Below are 20,032 nucleotides of genomic sequence, written 5' to 3'. Positions count from 1 at the left end.
CTAAGAAATTCAAAATGTTATGATTTTTAATTACTAAGACATACATTAAGGCAGAAAATACTTTGTAGCTATGCTATAAAGCAAAGAGGCATCCTAGTCTTGACTACCTCTGACATAGAAATCTTTTCTTGTATTATGTGCCTATCCATAGTTAAATTAGGTGGGATAAAGAAATACATTTTAAACAAACCCTCACAGTATCAGACATGTATCAATCACTTCAACTGCCGGCAGCTTTCCCTCAGAGGATTCCTTACAATCTCCTCTGAATCACCTATCAGAAGTGAGATGAAAGATGAGATTAATCACTACCCCAGTGCAAGCTGGCAATATGTCTTCTCCTATGATTATGAGATGTGCAAAAAATATATAATGAAATTCCAAATTCCTTTTCTTTACTGCTCAAGGGAGACCTTGAGCTCAAGCTCCCAAATGAAGAAGCCTAAAAGGAGCAAGAAAGTGGCACTATATGATAATGATAGCACTTAATGCATGCAGAAAATACAGTAAATTGAACACAGAGTATCATAAAAACAAGAGACAGAGAAATGAAAATTATCTGTTTACTGTATAGGCTTATGGGCCCTGGAAGACAGCAAACAAAGGGGAATGAAATTGTGTCCAGTTACTACTTTAAGATGACAAGGTGACATTCTGGTTTTGGTGCCTCAAGAATTTTTCCACTGGGATCAAGAAATACTCATAGGAATAAATATCACACTCACATCAGAAGGAAAAGTTCACTCCCTGAGCTTCACTGAAGTGCTAGAAAGGTGGCCAAGAAATTCCAAGGCCGTTCTGAGCGGCTGCGGATCAGATGACATGCAGCTCAGCAGTTTGGAATGAACAGCTGAGAAGAGCGGAGCAGTGGATAGGTAGAAAATTCCAACGGTTCTACTTCCCAGAAAAAAAATAATACTCCAAATATATGTGCACAAAGATATGTATGGAAGATCCAGTTAATTGATATGTGTTTGTATAAAAGCATTAATAATACATATATTTTAATCACTACCTATACGTCCATTGTTTTCAAAACAAGAACAGCCTAATATTAATAAAGCACTATCAAAATGTTCTTCTATTTCCTGCATGTTGATTCTCTGGTTTTTGGGGACAGAAAATATGATTGATGGTCAAATTTTGAAACAAAATAGATTAGTAATACATAAATAAATTTAAGGTTAGAAATTTTATTTTAATAAACTCTGTAATCTATGGCAAGTAAATAATCGTTCTGGGTCTACAATCCCTCATTATTCTCTTAAGTGGAGAAGAGAAACCTGTGGGAGAGCAGTCAGGCATCTTTAGGTGGCAAAAAGACACAGTGCCAGATAGAATGAAAGAGAAATGGAGCAACAGTCTCTGAAGATGGCAGCTTTGTTGAACATGAGAGAGTCTGCAGGAATACACACAAGTCTGGGACTAGTAAAGAATGGATGATGATGAGTGGGTGTGGGAACCTGAGTGGGCAGCAATAAATGACTCCGTGGTATGTCTGAATAAATATGGCTGGGTTTGAATCCTCCCACAGCTGATTGTGGATGGTGTCTACATTACTGATAAACAGCACAGGAAAGAGAAGAAAAAGCACCAAAGGGAGGTAAGCCATTAGTACCCTTCACTCTATTGGTTACAAATGCTCAGAAAGCAGCACCAACATTGATTCTCATTTCTTCAAAGAGTCATTTACTCCCAAAATGTCACAAAAGGAATCTATATACTGCATATCCGGCATCTGGACTCACCAAGCAGCTGCCTACGGACACTAATAAAGAAAAAATAAACATAGTCACAGTCATTCACTGGCAGAAAAACACCAAAGTTTCATCTCCTGACTGTCACACACATCCAGACAAAGGAGAGAATATTCCATTTTTTCTGCTGCGAGGGAGAGGATTGCAAGAGGACAATTTGCTTTTATCTTTTAACTTCCTGCTCTTATCTCCAAAAGTAATGTTGACGCGAAGAATCAGCTGTGTTGAGATATCTCATGAGTTCAGAGAGCAGTCAGCAAGTTATACGTGGCCTGGGGGTAGAAGACTATGAGTATCTTAGAAGTACTAATAAGTACTACTACTCCTTGAGAAGCATCCCTTAAGAAGAAACAACATAGTGATTCTTAGTGCCAGATTCTGTACAGGGATACGTTTCTCCCATCTTGAGCTATGAAAAGGCTGCAGGATGGCAAAGGCAAGTAGTCCTTCCCAAAAGCAGAAGGAAGGATGCACTTACTTTGTGTACTAATGCTACAAGGCTGTGCTCAGGGCTGCTCCCACTGCTGACAGATGGAGACAGGGTAGAAGATGAAATGTTTGGCTAGCCAAGTGTTAGCCACAAATAATCCAGCTGCTTCAGCACAGCTGATGCTTGTTCTGGAGAAATTAAAAGGGGGTTTTGTATCTCTGCTCAAGATATTAATTTGCTTTTTAAATACCACAGTCATGTCCTCATTTTTCTTTGTTTTTTCATATTTCTTAAAAGTTTGTACCAAGTCACATGTAACATGCAATATTTCAATTGTTTAGGACAGCACAGATCTTGGTTTGGGAAGCTGTTCTACCCAAGCATTTCCTATATCACAAGGTTAACATCATTTTCAAAAATAAAATTGATTACATGAAAACCTTTAAAAAAAATATATGTCATTACTTTTCGGAGAACAAAAATAATGGTGATCAAAAAGTAAACAGAATTTAACATAAAATAAAACAAATACTGACAACTGAGTATCCTTGCCCTGACCAGCTACATTTTACCTTACCTTAAAGAGCTTAATCATGGCAAGAACATAAAATACACAGACAATTTTCCACTCTGAATGCTGAGAAGATACAATTCTAATTAAAAAAAAAAAAGGAACTACCATTATTTAATCTAATTACCTCTTCTTTTCTATGGAGATTGCTGGAGTTAAATAATAGAAGTGTATAATTTTTCATTTCACTTCCATGATCTAATATTCAGCTGCTTAGTGAACCTTCTCTAGCCTAAATGTGAGTACCAAGTGTGTTGAATTTAACAACTCTTTTGCAGCCTTTATGTGAATTTTTAATTGTACTTAATATAAAATACTTTCTGTAGAGTATAAAAAAAACTGTTGTGTTCCCCAGAATAATCTACCTGTTTATATGCAACACATGTACTCCGTATTTGCTTTCAATGCTGTACTTTGCTGGATCACTTGCAGGGGTAATCAATTCCTCATTTTTGTACCTGACAATCAAGAAAAAAATAACTCGTTAATATGAGCTACTATGCACTGCATTAATTTAGTAGATTTTTACCTCCAGATATCATTTACTATCATCTGAGCTCTGTCTATAAATCGTCTCTACCTGTGTAGAGTATTTTCCAGTGTGCGTGGATAGATACACATTTGGCCCTGAAGACAAAAGGGGACCATCACTGCATTAAGAAAGTAGAAAGAGAAGATGTGCACCCAAACCAGAAGAGCAGGCAGTGAAGCAGAGAGAAGATGGAATGTGACTTGAACTTTCTGATCCAGTAGCTCTGACACAAGATGGGCAGCAAACTTTGTCTTGGATCATAGTAAAGCACTTCAGCACAAACAAGGGTAGAAGCAACGGGATTGTGCCTCAAGTTAGATCTTCACAGTCCAGCCTGGGGCTCTCACAAATACCACAGCACTTGTCCAGAGAGGAGGACAACTTCAGGGATGGATTTATGTCCACCTCAACAAAGGCTGACAGAAAGTGAACACAGATACAGCCCATGACAACAACAGTGCTCTGCAACTTTACCCAGGCTTAGCAGGTAGCCTGTGAGTTCTGTGCATTTCGCCATTTGTTACTTCGTCGTCAGGGAACAAAATGGCCAGAAAGGCTGGAGTGCCTGCCACAGTCTGCCTTCTGAAATACTCAAGTCTGCTTCTCAGCAAGCTGTCCTCCCACTCCTCCCACTGTAGTATCAACTGCTATGATCCAGCACATCTATGAGGATTATAAAGGGAGTTTAATGTAGCCATTATGTATGTGACACTTATCAGTTATGCCATAACTCCCAAATGAAAAAAGCTTAACAACATTTTTAGAGGGCTAGGAAAGGCCAGTCTCTCACCATTGTACAACAGGCGTGGGAAATCCTTGTACAGTGAAGCAAAGGCTCACAGACATCTTTTCCCAGACGGTGTGAGACCTCAGGCGCACTAGAATTTCAGGAGCTTGACTTATACTTTCCTCAACAGCATGTCTTTCAAGAGCCATATTTTCTTCTACCTGTTGAACACAGGAAAAGAAAAGAAGCATCTAGCACCAGACTCAAATGAAGTAGAAAATCCACAAAATTAAAATATGCTAAATCACTATTCTTATTTGAAACACAGGCCTCCATTTCAGTCTATCTTATAATTCTGCTTGGATAGGAACAAAAAGGTTTAGCACTGTACCATTCTCTGAATAGCAAGTCTATCCAGATGTTCTCTAGCACGATGCCTGGCTGTGTGAATCTCTTTTTCCAAAGCAGACAACTCACTGGCAAATCGGATCCTTTTCTCTTCACTTGCATGAGACTTTTGTTCATGAGTCCTGTAGGACAAGAAAAAAATATCAGGTAAGAGTAAAAGATATGAAGGTTTAAGATTGTCACTCATACATATTAGGCAACTGGAGGGCTCTGAAACCATATCAGCAAGATGTAAAATATAGTTTAAGAATTATTCTTAGAGTCTATCTGCCTATCTTAACAAGCATGTGAAATGAATATGAATTTTCCTTCATTTTCTTTCCCCCTGTATATGTGGTGCATAGCTTCAGGTCTTGAGACATGACATGGTCATATCGACCCCACAGTCTTAGTCCTCTGGTAACAGATCAAGAACCTGCCTGGCTTCCCTCTGGCCCCTAATTTTCCTTCTCATGGACACAAGCAGGCACAGGAGTAAAGGCTTGTTCTGTGCCCATTCACACCCTGCTAAGAGCTGGGCCTTGCTTATGGCGTGTCCTTGGCTCTAGCACCTGGGAAGCTCTGCTGGCTCCTTGGGCTGTATCAGCTGACCTCATGTGAAAGACACAGACCAAGGAGTTCACAAGGATTTGATGAATAGCTGCATGCAAAAAAAAAAAAGCTGTCCTTGGACGAGGTTACGCGGGAAGTATTAGAGAAACTACCAGGAAAATAAAACATTTGGGGAAATTTTGAGAAGTTTCAGAGTTGCTCTTTGAGAACTTAACTCCGTAGAATTTTCAGAATTCCTAAAAAAAACACCCAACTCACAAATGTTTTTAGGAGGAGCTAGCTCAGCTCATGCTGATTCAGTAAGCAGCCTATGCTACTCTTCGCCTTGCCATCAGGACAAAAAGAGGGAACTGAATGTCAGACATTTCTACCATGGCTGTTATTGTAGAATATGCCAAGACTCTTAAAGCATAACCCAATATGCCAGGCAGCAAGTGAGAAGACTTGTGTGAAATTCAGTGAACAATACAGCAAGACATTATTTGTCTGGAATTTAAAAAATATTTCTTTGTATCATTTCAATGTAAGCCTTGTTCTGCCATATATGTTTTATATTGATAAAATTTTAGAAAGTTTAAAAATAAATAAATTAGAGTATACAAATTAGTTTCATTTTCCTGTAACATTCTATTTCTAGGGTATATATTTCAAAACAATCAAAGTAGCAGAACCATGCAGATGTATAGGATTTTTGCAACACATTTTCTAAAAAAAAAAAAAGGCAGAATTCATTCTTGTAGTGTAAATTTGCTAGGTCTTTGGTGCAGTCGCTGTAGACCATGGCAGAGGAGAAACAGTCAAATTCACTAACAGGAATACTGCGGTCAGCACATTTACTACAAGACTTCATGTCCAGGCTGTAACTGAGACGTGACAGTAAGCCCTCTTGATATTAAGGAACGAACTCAAAATGTTTACATTGATTCAAATCAGAAGTTCAGGAATAGTGGAGTAGATCTGTACAAAAATGAGTTTTGGATCCCAGGTAGATTCTCATTTATTTTGTTTTTAAAGCTGTTTTCAATGGCCAGAGTGGGGATTAGGGGAAAAACTCAGGGTTGAAATATGAGATTGAAAGTGACACTCAGTCATTTAGTATTCCAGCCAAAATAGATTAGTGAAGAACAGTGACAGAGAAGCCTCCAGTCTTGTCGACTCTGAAGAGACCCCTGGCAAAAGAGCAATACCATACAGGATCAGAGCCACTACACAGGTCAGATGGGACCAACAGAGTTTCACCTTTTCCTGGATTCTTGTATTGCTTCATGAGCCAAGGTGCGTGCCCTCCTGGCACAGAGTCTACATGTAGTTTTTCCCAAGCCAGGTGATTCATAATAAGCAGCCTGTCTGGAAGCAGCCCTTCAAATATAAAAGACATTGTTATAACTCAGCAATTCTAGTAAAACATGAACTCACAAAAGTCAAAGAAATTACTTTAAATTACCTGAACACCATGAGTGAGCACTGTTCAGTGAGAAAACTACTTTGCATTCCTCACTGACTGCACTAGGGTGCTGATTCTCACTTGTCCTTCAAGGGCTTAATGCCCATCATCTGTCATTGGGAATCATTAGGCCTTTTATTTCAGTTTTATTAAATTTATACTTATCTCAGCCTCCAATCATTCAAGTGCTATGATAGCACTTCAGTGGACCACGAGAGTACCAGCCTGTCTAATGGACAAATCACACAGAATCCCTATAACATTGTCTATTTCTAAATATTCTTGCCTTTCTATACTTCACATAACGTTCTGCATAAATTCTCCTCTTTCATAAGGGAAGCTGGACAAGCTAGACAGCTAACTAGGCTAGCTAGGCATCTTAATTACTGAAGAGAGGGGACAGTGATTCTCAAGCAACCAACATTCAAATCTCCAGCCTTTCAAATACAAATGTAAATTGTGGCTAAAACTCTGACATATCACATGAGAGAAGTTAAAATTTTGTTTAATTTTTAAAAAGGAAATTGAATGACATAAACTATAATTATGAATAGCCAACTTCAGGAGAAGGAATATCCTCATGTCATATGGAAGAATGTGTAAAAAACTGTTTCTATGATCTACAATAAATTTTATGACAATTTTTTTTAAGACAGGGCTTCAATTGGAGCCTAAAAGGAAGAGTTTCCAACTTGGAGCTAGTAAACAGGACAGATTCTGAGCTAAAAGCTCTGTGTAGGTGAGCTGCAATGTAGCTAGAATGTCTAGTAATACTGGTGGGAGACTATAGACAAGGAGTATCCCAATGGAAGGAAGTGGAAAACTACCATTCTGAATACATCACAATTTTGAGGGGTGAAGGGAAAGCTAAAAATCTTGATTCTAACAAGAGATTACCCAAAACAGAAAACTCTCTGTGCTCTGTATGTGAAATAGATGGCACTTACTTTCTTGCTGCATATTCCTCAAGTACATATCTTGTCTGAATGTTGCGATAGGACTGGTCAAAGTGCTTGTGCCTTCTCTGGTAAAATGGCACTGCTACTGATGACATACTTCAGTTTGTTACAATCGGTAATTCCTACAGAGAGTGAAATCACATTTCGCCATATATTTCAGACACTTAGGTTTGCTACTTTTTTATACATAGACATATGTGTGTACATGTACAAATACATAAAATTCCATCAATTTATGACAAATAGAGCCATCAATGATATACATGGGTACCTCAGGCCATATCTTATCAGCCATACAGTGTGAGCTATGGAATCATAGATGACAGAGCTAGAAGAGAATTTGTCAGATCATTTTTCCCCTTCTTTGCAGATGTCATTTAATATCTCCAAAGAAATTTCCAGAGATGGAAATTTGACAGCTTTTGGGGCATTTTTAGGTGTTTCAGCTCTCTGCTCTTCAAACCTTTCACTTTGTCCCTTGTTGTAATTTATGCTCAGTGTTTCTTGTCGAATTCACTATGACAACAAAAAATAGACGGTATTCATCCACTTTTGCAGCAGCCTGTTGAAGATTTTGTTCACATCTCCTTTTAGCTCTCTTAAACTAACTGGACTTTCTCCAAAGCATGGCATAGTTTGATCAGTATTTGGTCAGAAGTTTCTCAGAAAGATTCAGGGAGCTCTCAGAAGCACTGTGGGTGGGAAGAGCACGTTTACCACCAAATCAGAGTTAAGCAAATTCCTGATCATGGCATTTAAAAGAACTCAGAGGTTCCTTCATCCTTTTGGGCTCATTAGAAATACGATGACAACTTATTGCAGAAGTGGGGAATGTTACCAGCTGTATCCTGAGTAGGTGCCAGCTTGTGTAACTACAGACTGCTGAATAAGTCCCATTTAGAGTCTCAGCTGAATGTAAGGCTCTTTAGTTCTATGCCACTTGGCCTAAACAGTGGTGAGGGATTCCAGGGAGCAATTGAATAGCCAACACCTTCCCTATGAGATGGCTGCACTTCAAAGACAATGGAAGTAATTTCACAATATAAAGTCTATAAAGCAGCCTGGGCCAATTCCTAAAGTTTTTAGTCAGGCAAATTCCTGCAATAACATCTAATTTCCTCCTGAAAGGAGGAGTATTGTTATACTCCCATGCAAGGAGTAGCCTGCCAGCTCTGCTCCAGAAGCTGGGGCACAAGCAGAAGCATGGTTTGGGACCCACATCAGGGCTACTCATGGCAAGTGAAGCCAGGAAGCTATGTTGAGAGGGTGTCAGGGTCCTGGGGGCAGCAATGGGCCTGACTGTCCAGTTTATTTAAATAAAATGCTAGTTATTGATCAAGTAGTGTAATAAATTCCAGCTGTGTCTGATTGTTACCTTCAGGTAATCAAAAGTTAAGTCAGATGCCCCCAAGTCATGATGTTCTCACATCAGCTAGTCTTACTTTTCCAAGAAAAAGGTCTCTGCAGGAGAAGGCAGTAGGTATATTTATTGACAGATAGATCTTTTTTAAAAAGTCATGAGATCTGAAGAGATGAGTTTGTACAATTTATCATCTGATAGCTGCATTTTCTGCATAACCTATAATTACTTTTTCAATCCTTTTTCAAGAGATATGAGAATGACAAGTCACACGTTCAGGAATGAGAGCTTTAGACAAAATACCAGACAGTGCAAGATAAAAATAAAACAGGTTTACAGCATTACTACGGGATGTTAAAGAAATATAAAGAAATATAAAGAAAAATATTACCACATTTCTAGAGAAACAAGAAAGTTAACATGACTCAAGTTAGTACAGCATGATGCAGCACCTTCCAGAGATGCTAGCTTTGTTAGGCACCCTAATGCTGAGCTAACATGGACCTATTAACTCACCATAAAACATATTGTCTTAGTTACAAGAACACAGTTAAACAAACCCATCAGCAGCCTTGTCTCCCCCTGGTTTTGGTGTCTGTACATGACATTATGCTATACCTGCAGACATCAAATACTGGTTTTCTTTCTGCTGTCTAACTGCAACTATTGTATGTATGACATTCGTGTCCTCTCTTAGTTTGTACATTAACTGGACAGTTAATGGTATAATGTTCCCTCTTTTCTATTTATAATTAGCCTTTTCACTTAAAGGAAGGTGTAAAGGGCAAACCCATAGATTAAGCTGAGTCAGCTGTTAAGTGCTACTCATGTTTACATGTGGCCCAGTTAAAAAATTCTATGAATTTATCAACATGCAATTTATGTGTTGCTATGTACATGACTCCCACTGAGATCTGACGTATAAGGGTTGCAGAGTAATGCCCATGTGTCTAGATGGATCGCAGTCTGGGTTATTTTAATTTTTGAGATAGGAAAAAATATCTTTGCCATTTACAGTTCAGCCTTTTCCACTAAATGTAAAACTTACATGTTAATTAGCATATCTTCTTCTATTAATCAGCACCCAGGGTTTCTCAACATTTAGGTTCAGATATTTTTCACATTTACCCAAACAGCGTTAGAATAGAAACAAGCATAGCCATCCACTCCCAGGCTCCGTACAAGCAATTAACTGAGCTTGTTAGCATCCAGACTCATTTTGCTTCTGTTAACACAGAGGGGAGCTGCCTGGCAACAATTCCAAATGTAATAATCATCATCAGTTAATTACAATGATACTTGTGGAGTATATATTTAATATTTAACAGTGCTGCAACAACGAGTATCTGAAGAGCAAAGTCACAACCCCACTGTAAAACCAGCTTCAGCAGAGTCTGCAGAGTCTACAGAGTCTACAGAGTATGTAGGGTTCATGATAAAAAAAAAAGTTCCTATTGTCTTCCTAGGAACAACGTGTTGACTGTTTTCCCAGTTTTCCACTGATACACATTTATCCGAGATGTTTGAAATATATTCTAATATTTAGCAAATCTACCACTAACAGAGTTAGATAATATGATATGCAGATGACAGCTTAGCCCCACAGAAGTTATCAATTTAGGTGAACCAAGATTTTCTTACTGACAGTGGCTAGAGACCTAATTATATTAGCATGTCAACTGGTGGAACTGACCCAACAGCAAGATATGGGCAGTGGTCTGGCAGAAGCACGGGGGAAAATAACCATTTCCAAACGAGAAATTGAAAATTCAGCAAAAAAGAATAAATAGGCCAAGAGAAAGATAAATTATTTTTGGGGATAATTGCAAAAAATTAAAAAAAAATAATCAAATTTTATTCACCAAGTTCTACCAGTATGTGACTGCAAGATTTACAGAGAACTTGCTCAAATATATGGCCTATGTGTCAAAAACAACCCTTGAACTTCACCCATGCAGATCCTATTAACTTCCTTGCATTTCAAGAAAAAGGCCTAGAGTTACAGGACAAGATGGTCCTAAAACACTTAGTCTCTCATCTGACTTTTACTTTTTTGGTGGAACACAGCATGATTGTACTCCTTCATTATTATTATTATTGGTATTATTCATATTTATTTCTATGACTGTAAATACTGGGGACATCAGCAGGACCTAAACTGCACTAATCTATGTTCTGTGTGAACGACTCAGAAGACTATTAAACCCAAACAAAAATATTAAGTCAGTCAAAATGTCCTTAAGGATTAATGATATAAACCACAAATGAATTAGATTGTTCAAATCAATTTACACAAATATACATGTATATAAAAATTTATATTTGGTCATGAGTAAAAGGCAAAGTTCCCAGGCCAGGATATGCATAGTTTCATGCCATAGTAATACTGATCTAAATAGAAAGCAATAATCTAGGACCACGTGAAAAGGGGCCACATTCTTGAGCAGAGAGGCCAAGGGTCTGATATAGACATTGTTAGTTTGATAAGGGAGTTAATTTAAGATTTAAAGGACAGGCAGTAAATTCTAGCATGATCATCCACATAGCCTCAGAGAGCAGGCACCCAACCAAATAAATTGACGGATGGGATTGGCAAATGTCGTAGGAAGGAGAACACGGCCGTGCTCACCATAGATAGCTTGCATTCCTGGACTCAGGAGGCTCCCGTCATGACTGATGCACTATACAGCATGTACTTTCTCTTTCTGACCTGTCAATGCTATACCATGCAACATGTACTTTCTTTGCTCATCTCTGTCCTTGTCCATCTGCAGAAGTGCCAAAAACAATTTGTGGGTTCTTGCCTGCCCTCACATAGCCTATCCTCCTCATTCTGGCTGAAAGATCAGTACATCCTGCTCCTGTGTGCATATCCTCATTCCTAATCTTCCTCTATATCTTTCTTAAATATCTTTAACCATTTGTAATAACTTGAGAGTTTGTCCTGTTTTTCCATGACGTAGATATTGTTTCGCCTACCTGTCTCTAGTTCTGCTTGTTTTTCTCCACATTGTCCAAAGTTAAGTGTTTTTAGGAAGCCTTGCTTTCCCAACTTCTACTTCCATGGTACATTAAAACTCATGATATTTAGCTGATAAAATATATTTGATTCCGTATTGCCTATATACTACAATAGAAGAAAAAAAAAACCTCCAACCTTCCAGTCATCAGTTGCTTCTAACAAGCAGTTTAAAGAATTGCTATATTGCCTCGGAAAACAAGTGGTCCTTTGCAGATGGTTATATCAATCCTGTAGAAATCACAGTAGATAATAATGTAGGAATATTTTTCCCCAGAAAATTTACTTTGGTGGAAATCTTGTCAAACCATTACGAATCACTATACAGCTCATAGACACTGCAGTTTGAACCAGAATGGCATATAGAGGGTGTGGTAACATCTTCCCCATTTTGGAAATGAACTTTTTAAATGCTAATGTATTTTTCAGTCTTTTATCTCTGTGTGCATGTGTGTATATAGATCTCACACAGAAAATTAGGTTCTGTCCATGAAAAAGAATGAACTTAAAAAACCACACACTCTACTGTCATTTTAAGATGCTTCTGTCTTTCCCATTGAAGAGTTTTTTCTTTCTGCATAATAAGAATTCAGTTTTAACTTTTTTTTTGACAACAGAATACAAATGCTTCTGAAATTAAAAAAGCATATAGAATTCCCATTTGCTTAAATCCTATGGAATTCCAGATACTACTCAGCAAGATTTGAGATTCTTTGTCTTTTATTTTCTGATGTCTTTAGCTACATCATAGCTGGTCTTACATTTTACTGATCACACCTCCTTTCTATGGAAATAGTACTATCCTAGTTTCACAAATAGGTTTTAAGCAGAAATCTTGTGGACGACTCGAATCATCCCCAGAAATGCATGCATTATTTTTCTCATTAAACCTAAAAATGGAGTTGTCTCATCAATTTCTAGTCATCTGAATATCCAGCAAAGCACCGTTTTCAAGCAGCTGGTGATACTGACCATCACAGATGTGTCTGTTCTTTATTAATAATTTCATATGTTTTCAATTAGTAGACTTTTAACATTTCAGTACATCAAGTGATTCTACTTGCAAAGACATACAGGTGAATTAAGTAGTTTAATGCATTTTTTTTTTTGCTATAGCACATGCATGATTAGTTAGAATGCACACCTTGACCTTGTAATAGTCCCTGAATTATTTGCTTCACCTTCTAGCCATAACAGCTAGTGTGGAGGCAATCTGGAATACACCATGTGTGGCCATGGTCATAGCCACAATCCTTGATGGAGTTAACCACCAGCTTTGCTCTGTGGCAAGTAGGTAGAAGGCAGAGATATGGGTACCCTTCCCTCCAGTAAGGTCATTGTTGTGGGAAGGAGCAGCAGTTCTTGCATTATTGTGAGTCTTAAAAAAAAATGTAATTTTGGCTTTTCTATGACCTTTATGACGGAAAGGAGTGGAAGCCTCCAATCTGACTTCTCTTGCCATATCCCTGTCATAAGTGAAGCAGTATATAGCCCAAAGAGGATACTTATGTAGATGCTTTCTTACAAATTCATGATCTTACACGACTGAGAATTACATGAGGCTGAATTTGTCCACATTGACTTGAAACCTTGCCATCCTAACATTCCAAAGGCACAGAGTCACAACATGTTCCAATAAAGATCTCTCTTCACTCGGCAAGTGTATCACATCCCTTCAACTGGACAGCACAGAGTGTGTGACAGTGAGATGGTGAAAGTCAGTCACTTCCCATCATCCCAACCTTCATTATCCTTCTTCACAACACTTTCATAGACTCACAGGTATTATCAACACACAGGCATCGTTTCAATAGCACAAACATGATTTCCCAAGACTCTATCATCAGTGGTACTTAGCTGGAATTTTCATGTGGCACAGAAAACATTACATAGCCTAGAGTAATACAGACACCAGAAATGCATCTTCTGAAGACATGTACCTGAAAGCATGGTAGACAAAAAAATAAAAGCAGAATTTTTTTGTCTTACCTACATCCTATTCTTTAGCATGCCAAATAATTTTGCCAGTTATTATAGGATTTTTTGCTTAATTATTTACACATATACTTCAGATAATTTATGTTTTGTCTCTTTATACAACATAAACACACAAGAAAGTGGCATTGCCAATATGTGTGCAATTGGAAAGGCACATATACTAACAGAACTATGGATTGGTATAATGTAGTTCTTCATATGCAGAAAGAAACAAAGGAAATGTAATGCACAATAAAATCAAACTGACTATGCACAGAATAAAACAATTCTACTTTTATTTTGTGTTTGTCTTTTGATAAATCAATCTGTGTCCTGCTTATTGCTTGTTTTCTCCAAGAAAGGTAATTTATTTTTACAGAAAATCACCCAACACCCTTCCTCAATCACTCCCATTTATTCTGGACAAGAAAAATCTAGATGAAAAATGGACTTACCAAGGGATATAGAAAAATTTCAAAGCAGAGAGGAAGACCAGCCTTTCCCAGCTTAGTAAACTCTGGCTGAGGAAAACAAAAATAATTCCCCTCTCTAAAGGCTACTGCCCCTTCACTCCCATTTAAGGGCAGATGCAACGCTATATTTAGAACTACCCAAGTGATTCTCCCAAAACTGCAGTCAGCCTAATAGGCAATAAGGGTGTGACATAAAGGCAGAAGAAAAGCCCTACTCCATACCCAGTTTTATCCTGTATTTTAATAAAAGAGAGACCCCATTCCTACAAAAAGTAGTTGTTTATGTTAAAAGTGGGGTTTCTTTTCCCAGCAATACCAAGCACATGGGAAACAGTATAATGTCAGAGAACAGTTTAAACTTTTTACTTAAAAAATATTGAAGTTTTAAAATAATCCGTAACTTAGAAGACCAGTGAGGAGACATAAACTTCGGCATCTTATTAGTAGAAATATGATATTCTCTTGGTGCTTCAAGGCTTTAAAATGAGCCTCCCCATTGCCTCCTTAAGAGCTCTCTGGATTTGATAACATGGCTGCAGTATGCTAAGACATAGCAACTATATAAAAAGCCTATTAACACGAATTTAAAGAAAGTCTAGTTCTTTAAACAACACTTGCTCTGCAGAGCTAGTGAGAATGGGCTCAGCCACTCTGTCCACTCTGGTGGTGCGCAACCCTGTAGGGATATGTCGGGGAAGGGGAAGGGGAAGGGATTCTGACAAGGCTTTCTGACAAGAGTGAAGAAATAATCACACTTCTCTTATTCTGCCTGGAAATAAGGAGAGCATGTCTGTGAAAACCTGACTATATGGCAGATCTAATCACATCTCATTACTTGGCCTATAATGACTCAAATATCCAGTGAGTCAGCCACATACAGTAAGTAGGGAATTCATTAACATTTGAAGTATTTAAAAATTACAAGATCTATTTTAATTTACTTGTGTAGGAATGAGGTCAAGACAAAAGTCACTAAGTGACAAATAAGATCTTTCAGTGCTCAGTATGAGAAACTTTGATACTTCAACAATGCACTTTTAAGTCATGCTTTCCTCTTACGCATACACATATGGGAAGCAGAGCAAGATGTGGAAAAGCCTTTAACCAATTATTCTTATTGCATCTTCAGTATTTTTTCAAGTTTCCTAAATAGCTCTGGTAAGAATCTTTCCCTCTTTCTCACAATCTAGGACTACAATTTGCTTGACACAGACTTCACCCTTCCTCCTGTTGATCTTAAATTATAACGCAGTCTGACAGAATTAGATCTACAGAGACAGACCTAGTGGAATGAGTGCATATGCACTGAGCATAGATGTTGCTTCAGAAGCAGCTGTCAAAGTAATTAGCATGTAATAATCCAGGGTAAACCCACTTTACTTATGCAACTCCTCCTTTTCTCTCCTACTGCTCTGGGATGAAAGTGGTGCATTTTCAGGAAAACTTTAAAATTCTCATTACGCTCTCTGCTTTTAATTTCTTCTTCTATATTAACTGTCTTTAAAGAAATGGAGAAATGTACAGCCTGCTCTGTCTGCCTTTACACTTGAGCTCTCTTCTATTTTAAGTTCTTTCTTCAGGGTGTGGTTGAATGTCTAAAACGTGAAAGTGCATCCTGAGGACCATGGGGAACATGCCATAGGCAAGAACAAGCCATGCAGTGAGGCCAGTCCCAGGTTGTCTCCAGGTAAGCCAATAACTAAATTCTCCTTCTCTTCATAGATACTCACAAAACAGGATAGAAGGGAAAACTCCAATATTGTGTTACTCTGGCGTTGAAACTTAGGCACCAGAGCACCAAAAATTATCAAGCATTTTAATCATAAAATAGTTCACATTACATTCTCAAACTTCCTCCCTGACACTGTAGATGTCTTCTCCTGTTCCCTCCCCATCCCAAATAGAACTTATCCCCTAGAGGTCCTTTTTTAAAGCGGAGATTTAGCAGGGTATCAAAAGGATTATTCAAGCACGTAAAACTGAGCTTGTGTTAAAATCCTTTTGTGAATGTGATATTTTAGAATTACCTCTTTATCTTATACCAGTCCCTTGACGTGGGTTTTGTGATGGTTTAGCCCTAGTCACTACACAGTTTCTCGCTCACCCTCCCCTCCCCAGTGGGATAAGGGAGATAAACTGGGAAGAAAGGAAAACTCATGGGTCGAGATGAAGACAGTTTATTAGAATAGCAAAGGAAAACTACAATAATAACAGAATATAAGGATATTAAAATATACAAAATGAACAATACACGATTTCTCACCACCAGATGTCCCTATGACTGATACAACCTGTCCCAAGTAATGAGCATGGGAACAATGAGCTGAGCAAAAGGGAGCCAGCAAGGTAGAGGGAACAATGCCAGCGAGCAAGAAAGGAAAGGTGGATGAATGGCCCTCCATGGGCAACCCCCACTTATATACCGAGCATGATGTTTATGACATAGAATACTCTCTTTGTCCAGTTTGGGTCAATTATTCTGTCTAGCTTTCTCCCAGCTTCCTGCATCTGCACATTAGTGAGTCTTGGAAAGCCAGACAGTGTCCTTGGTCTCATTAACAACTCGTATCATCAGGGCATTTATCAACATTCTTCACATCCAAAATCCAAAACACGCTGGCTACTGAGAGGAAAACTGACTCCATCCCTGCCAAAACCAGGTTGTTTAATTGATACAGGCTTAAGTAATGGCTCAACTACTCCAGTAAAGGGGAAGACAAAGACCTGAAGTAGAGATCAGAAAGGATGCGTTAGCTTTTGAGCTACTGGAGGAAACATCAAAACAGTAAGAAAATGAAAGGTAACTGTGTTAGAAGAGGTATGGTTTTAGCCCATAAGAGTGCCTTAACAGTGGCCTTGTGTTTTTAGCTTTCTACAGTTCCAAGAAAACCTAATGCATCTTTGTACAGCAGCTTCTGAAGTCTGGATTTGTTAATGTGTTAGGTCTTGATTTCTTCAAGTCCTTTTAGCATATTTAGAGTTTCATATAAATTAAAAGACTGGTAACTAACAATGAAGTTCCTTATCTCTGCAGCAGTCCTAATTATTCACAAAGCCCTATGGTAAGCTTTCTAAAGCCACGCTAGAACAATGCATCCTGTGCACTGGTGATCATAGTATATTCTCTTGGATTTCCTTCAGAGCTATCCAGGTCCTAGTATCTCCCTTGGCATTACTAATGAAAGACAAAATAATGCATGCAAATTCAACCATATAAAAAAAAAATAAATCATATTCTTTCCTCAGTTACTGCCTTTGGTCAGAAGCTCAGGATTGTCAGGTCTGTACATGCACCAGATAGAATGGGTCTTATTCAGAGGAGAATACCACCACCTGAAAGACTTAATTCAAAACGTTTTTGGAGGCAGTGCACCTGCTTATGAAGATTAGCTAACAAAAGAGCAGTAACAGATGCATTTGACTGCTTACAGCACTGTCAATGTGTTCTCACAGCTAAGCGCAAATCCCCAAGGGAAAACACACCTGACTGCCTCTTTCAGGTGGGTAGAGAACAACCCCAGCTCAGCTCCTAAGAAACTTGAATACTTCTCTCTCTACCTCCTGCTTTCTGCTTATTTTCATTTTTCTTGTTGCAATTTCTCTTCCTCTGCTAGAATAATTTTGTTTTATTTTTTGGCACCCAACTTGCAAGTATTTTAAGGCTGGCTACATGCAGCTGCACACCGCCAGAAGTTAAAACTACCCTTCCCAGAAATGAGGATACACTGTGTGGATATGAGACCATGAGAGAGCCAAGGCATTTGGAGAAGGAAAAGGAGGAGGCATTTGCAACCAAGGGAAGGCTGTGCTTCTCTCCCAGGAGAGAGGACAACAGCAGCTGCACAAAAAAAAAAAAAAAAAAAAAAAAAACCCACATGTGCTAATAGCTGTTTTAAACAACCAGACAGAGATTTTCAACAAACGATTCAGCAGAGCTAGACTGATCTGCATCCAGAACATCAGACACTTCAAGTACAAGCCTTTGAACACATACTAAAATACCTAAATATACAAAATATTGGGATTTTTTTTCCCTGCAACATAAGATAAAGTGAATCTCTTAGTAAGAATCCTTATTTATATCTAAGAAGACAAATATACCACTGAGTTATGGTGAGTCAACCATTTATAAGATATTCAAACAGTAACGTGTCACCCTGCTGTTCAAGGACCTACTCAGGAGCACAACAGAGTCAGTAGTAAGGTTTTACTGACTCAGGAAAGCTCTGATTCATATCCTTCTTATTTAATCCCCCTTTTAAAAGCTGACAGAGGGTTAGCTCAGTCACAAACAGAAAATACAGGTTTCCCTGGTGCAGCAGAATGTTTCAGCTACTTATTTTGTAAGTTACTGCAAGTGGCAACAAGAGTACATTTTCCACTAACTTGAACAGCATAAAATACTCTAGAGCTGGTAACAGACTGACAGTGATACTTTAAATAAAATTAGGGCTTCAGCCAGTGGGATTGTTTAGCTGAATAAATTTTAGGGTGAGCTAAGCAATTACAAAAAAAAAAAGAAAATGTTGTTTTGATGGGTTTTTTTAATTTAATCAAATATTTTTGAAGTGTTTCTGACAAAGCTTAATGGAAACAACAGCACCTAGTACAATTTACTAACTGTAGTTAGTTAGACAAATCCATACCACAGGAGACCCCACTAACAGTATACCAGCCCAGTGACACCTCTTCATTTACCATTACAAGTGCATACATAAGGACCATAATGATTTTTATCTTACCTTGGTATATTTGTTCAAGTGTCACAAAATGCACTCTGCAGATAGCAACAGTTATCTCTATCCACTAGTCTCAGTGCCAGCAACAACAGATGAAATCTTGACACAACCACAGGTTGCAAGAGACAGGAACAAGTTCGACTGCAGTCATGTGGTCTGGAGGCTTCACCACCCAGGGAAATGCAGGGGAGACAGGTACAGTCCCAAATCCCCTGCTGGGTAGCACCATGCAAAGTCTATTTTAATGCCTTCAGGCTTTAGTAGCTGCTGGCTGTGGGGATTACTACTACATTAGCAGTACCTACACACAGGACTTAAACCACAGATAAGCACCAACAGCCCAGTCACAGAATTGCAGAATGGTTGAAATTCCCTTCAGAGGAAGGGACCTCTGAAGGTGATCTTGCCCATCTCAACTGCTCAAGCAGGCCCGCCTAGAGCCACTGGCCCAGGACCATGTCTAGATGCCTTTTGAATACCTCCAAGGATGGAGTACACACAACATCTCTGGGCAACCTGTACCAGTGCTTGATCAGCCTCACAGTAAAAAAGGGGTTCCTGATATTCAGAACCTCCTATGTTTCAGACTGTGACCAACACCTCTGTTCCTGTCTCCTGCTGTTCTTGGGATGCCAGGGATTGAAGGTCACTAGTGCCAGCACACACACAACACTCCAGGTTCACAAGCACACACACATTTGCTGTCTGTTTCCCTACTCTCTTTCCAGTCCAGGTCAGTGTTCACTGCAGAGATGCATACACTCATTTTACAGGCACCCCACACCCACAGGTCTCCCCCCAGTACCTGCATGTAGGTATGCAGGGGCACCTACACACCCAGTCCTCTCATGCCAGTCCCCTCACTAGCTGGCACTCAGTCCATGCAGCCACTCATACAGGACGGAGAGTGAGATTACAGAGAGAAATAGCTAAGAAATAATTTAAAGAAGACAGGACTGACTGTGGTGAGCAGGTATAGGACTCAGTCAGACAAGTGTACTAACTGGTCCTGTTTTACACACAATTGACCCCTTTTGTACCTGTTTCCATCTGTTCCTTTCTTTGTTCCTCCCCAGTTCCCTTC

General features: G+C 38.8%; 1 protein-coding gene across 1 annotated transcript in view; it reads right to left on the bottom strand.

Annotated features, from left to right (window-relative positions):
- The window catches only part of MYOM2 (myomesin 2), an 85,637-nt gene extending 71,417 nt beyond the window's left edge, over window positions 1–14,220 (bottom strand). The window contains exons 1-6 of the mRNA XM_086744739.1: window positions 14,192–14,220; window positions 7,369–7,502; window positions 6,217–6,336; window positions 4,409–4,547; window positions 4,081–4,238; window positions 3,124–3,216 (exon numbers count right to left, since the gene is read on the bottom strand). Of these exons, the coding sequence (XP_086600865.1) occupies window positions 3,124–3,216; window positions 4,081–4,238; window positions 4,409–4,547; window positions 6,217–6,336; window positions 7,369–7,475 (617 nt within the window). The 5' untranslated portion in view covers window positions 7,476–7,502; window positions 14,192–14,220. The remainder of the gene's footprint in view (window positions 1–3,123; window positions 3,217–4,080; window positions 4,239–4,408; window positions 4,548–6,216; window positions 6,337–7,368; window positions 7,503–14,191) is intronic.
- Window positions 14,221–20,032: the final 5,812 nt, after the last annotated feature.

This window comes from Chlamydotis macqueenii, chromosome 3 (genome assembly GCF_036417535.1).
Source record: "Chlamydotis macqueenii isolate bChlMac1 chromosome 3, bChlMac1.mat, whole genome shotgun sequence".
Lineage (NCBI taxonomy): Eukaryota > Metazoa > Chordata > Aves > Otidiformes > Otididae > Chlamydotis > Chlamydotis macqueenii.
This window is presented reverse-complemented; position numbering and strand designations above follow the sequence as displayed.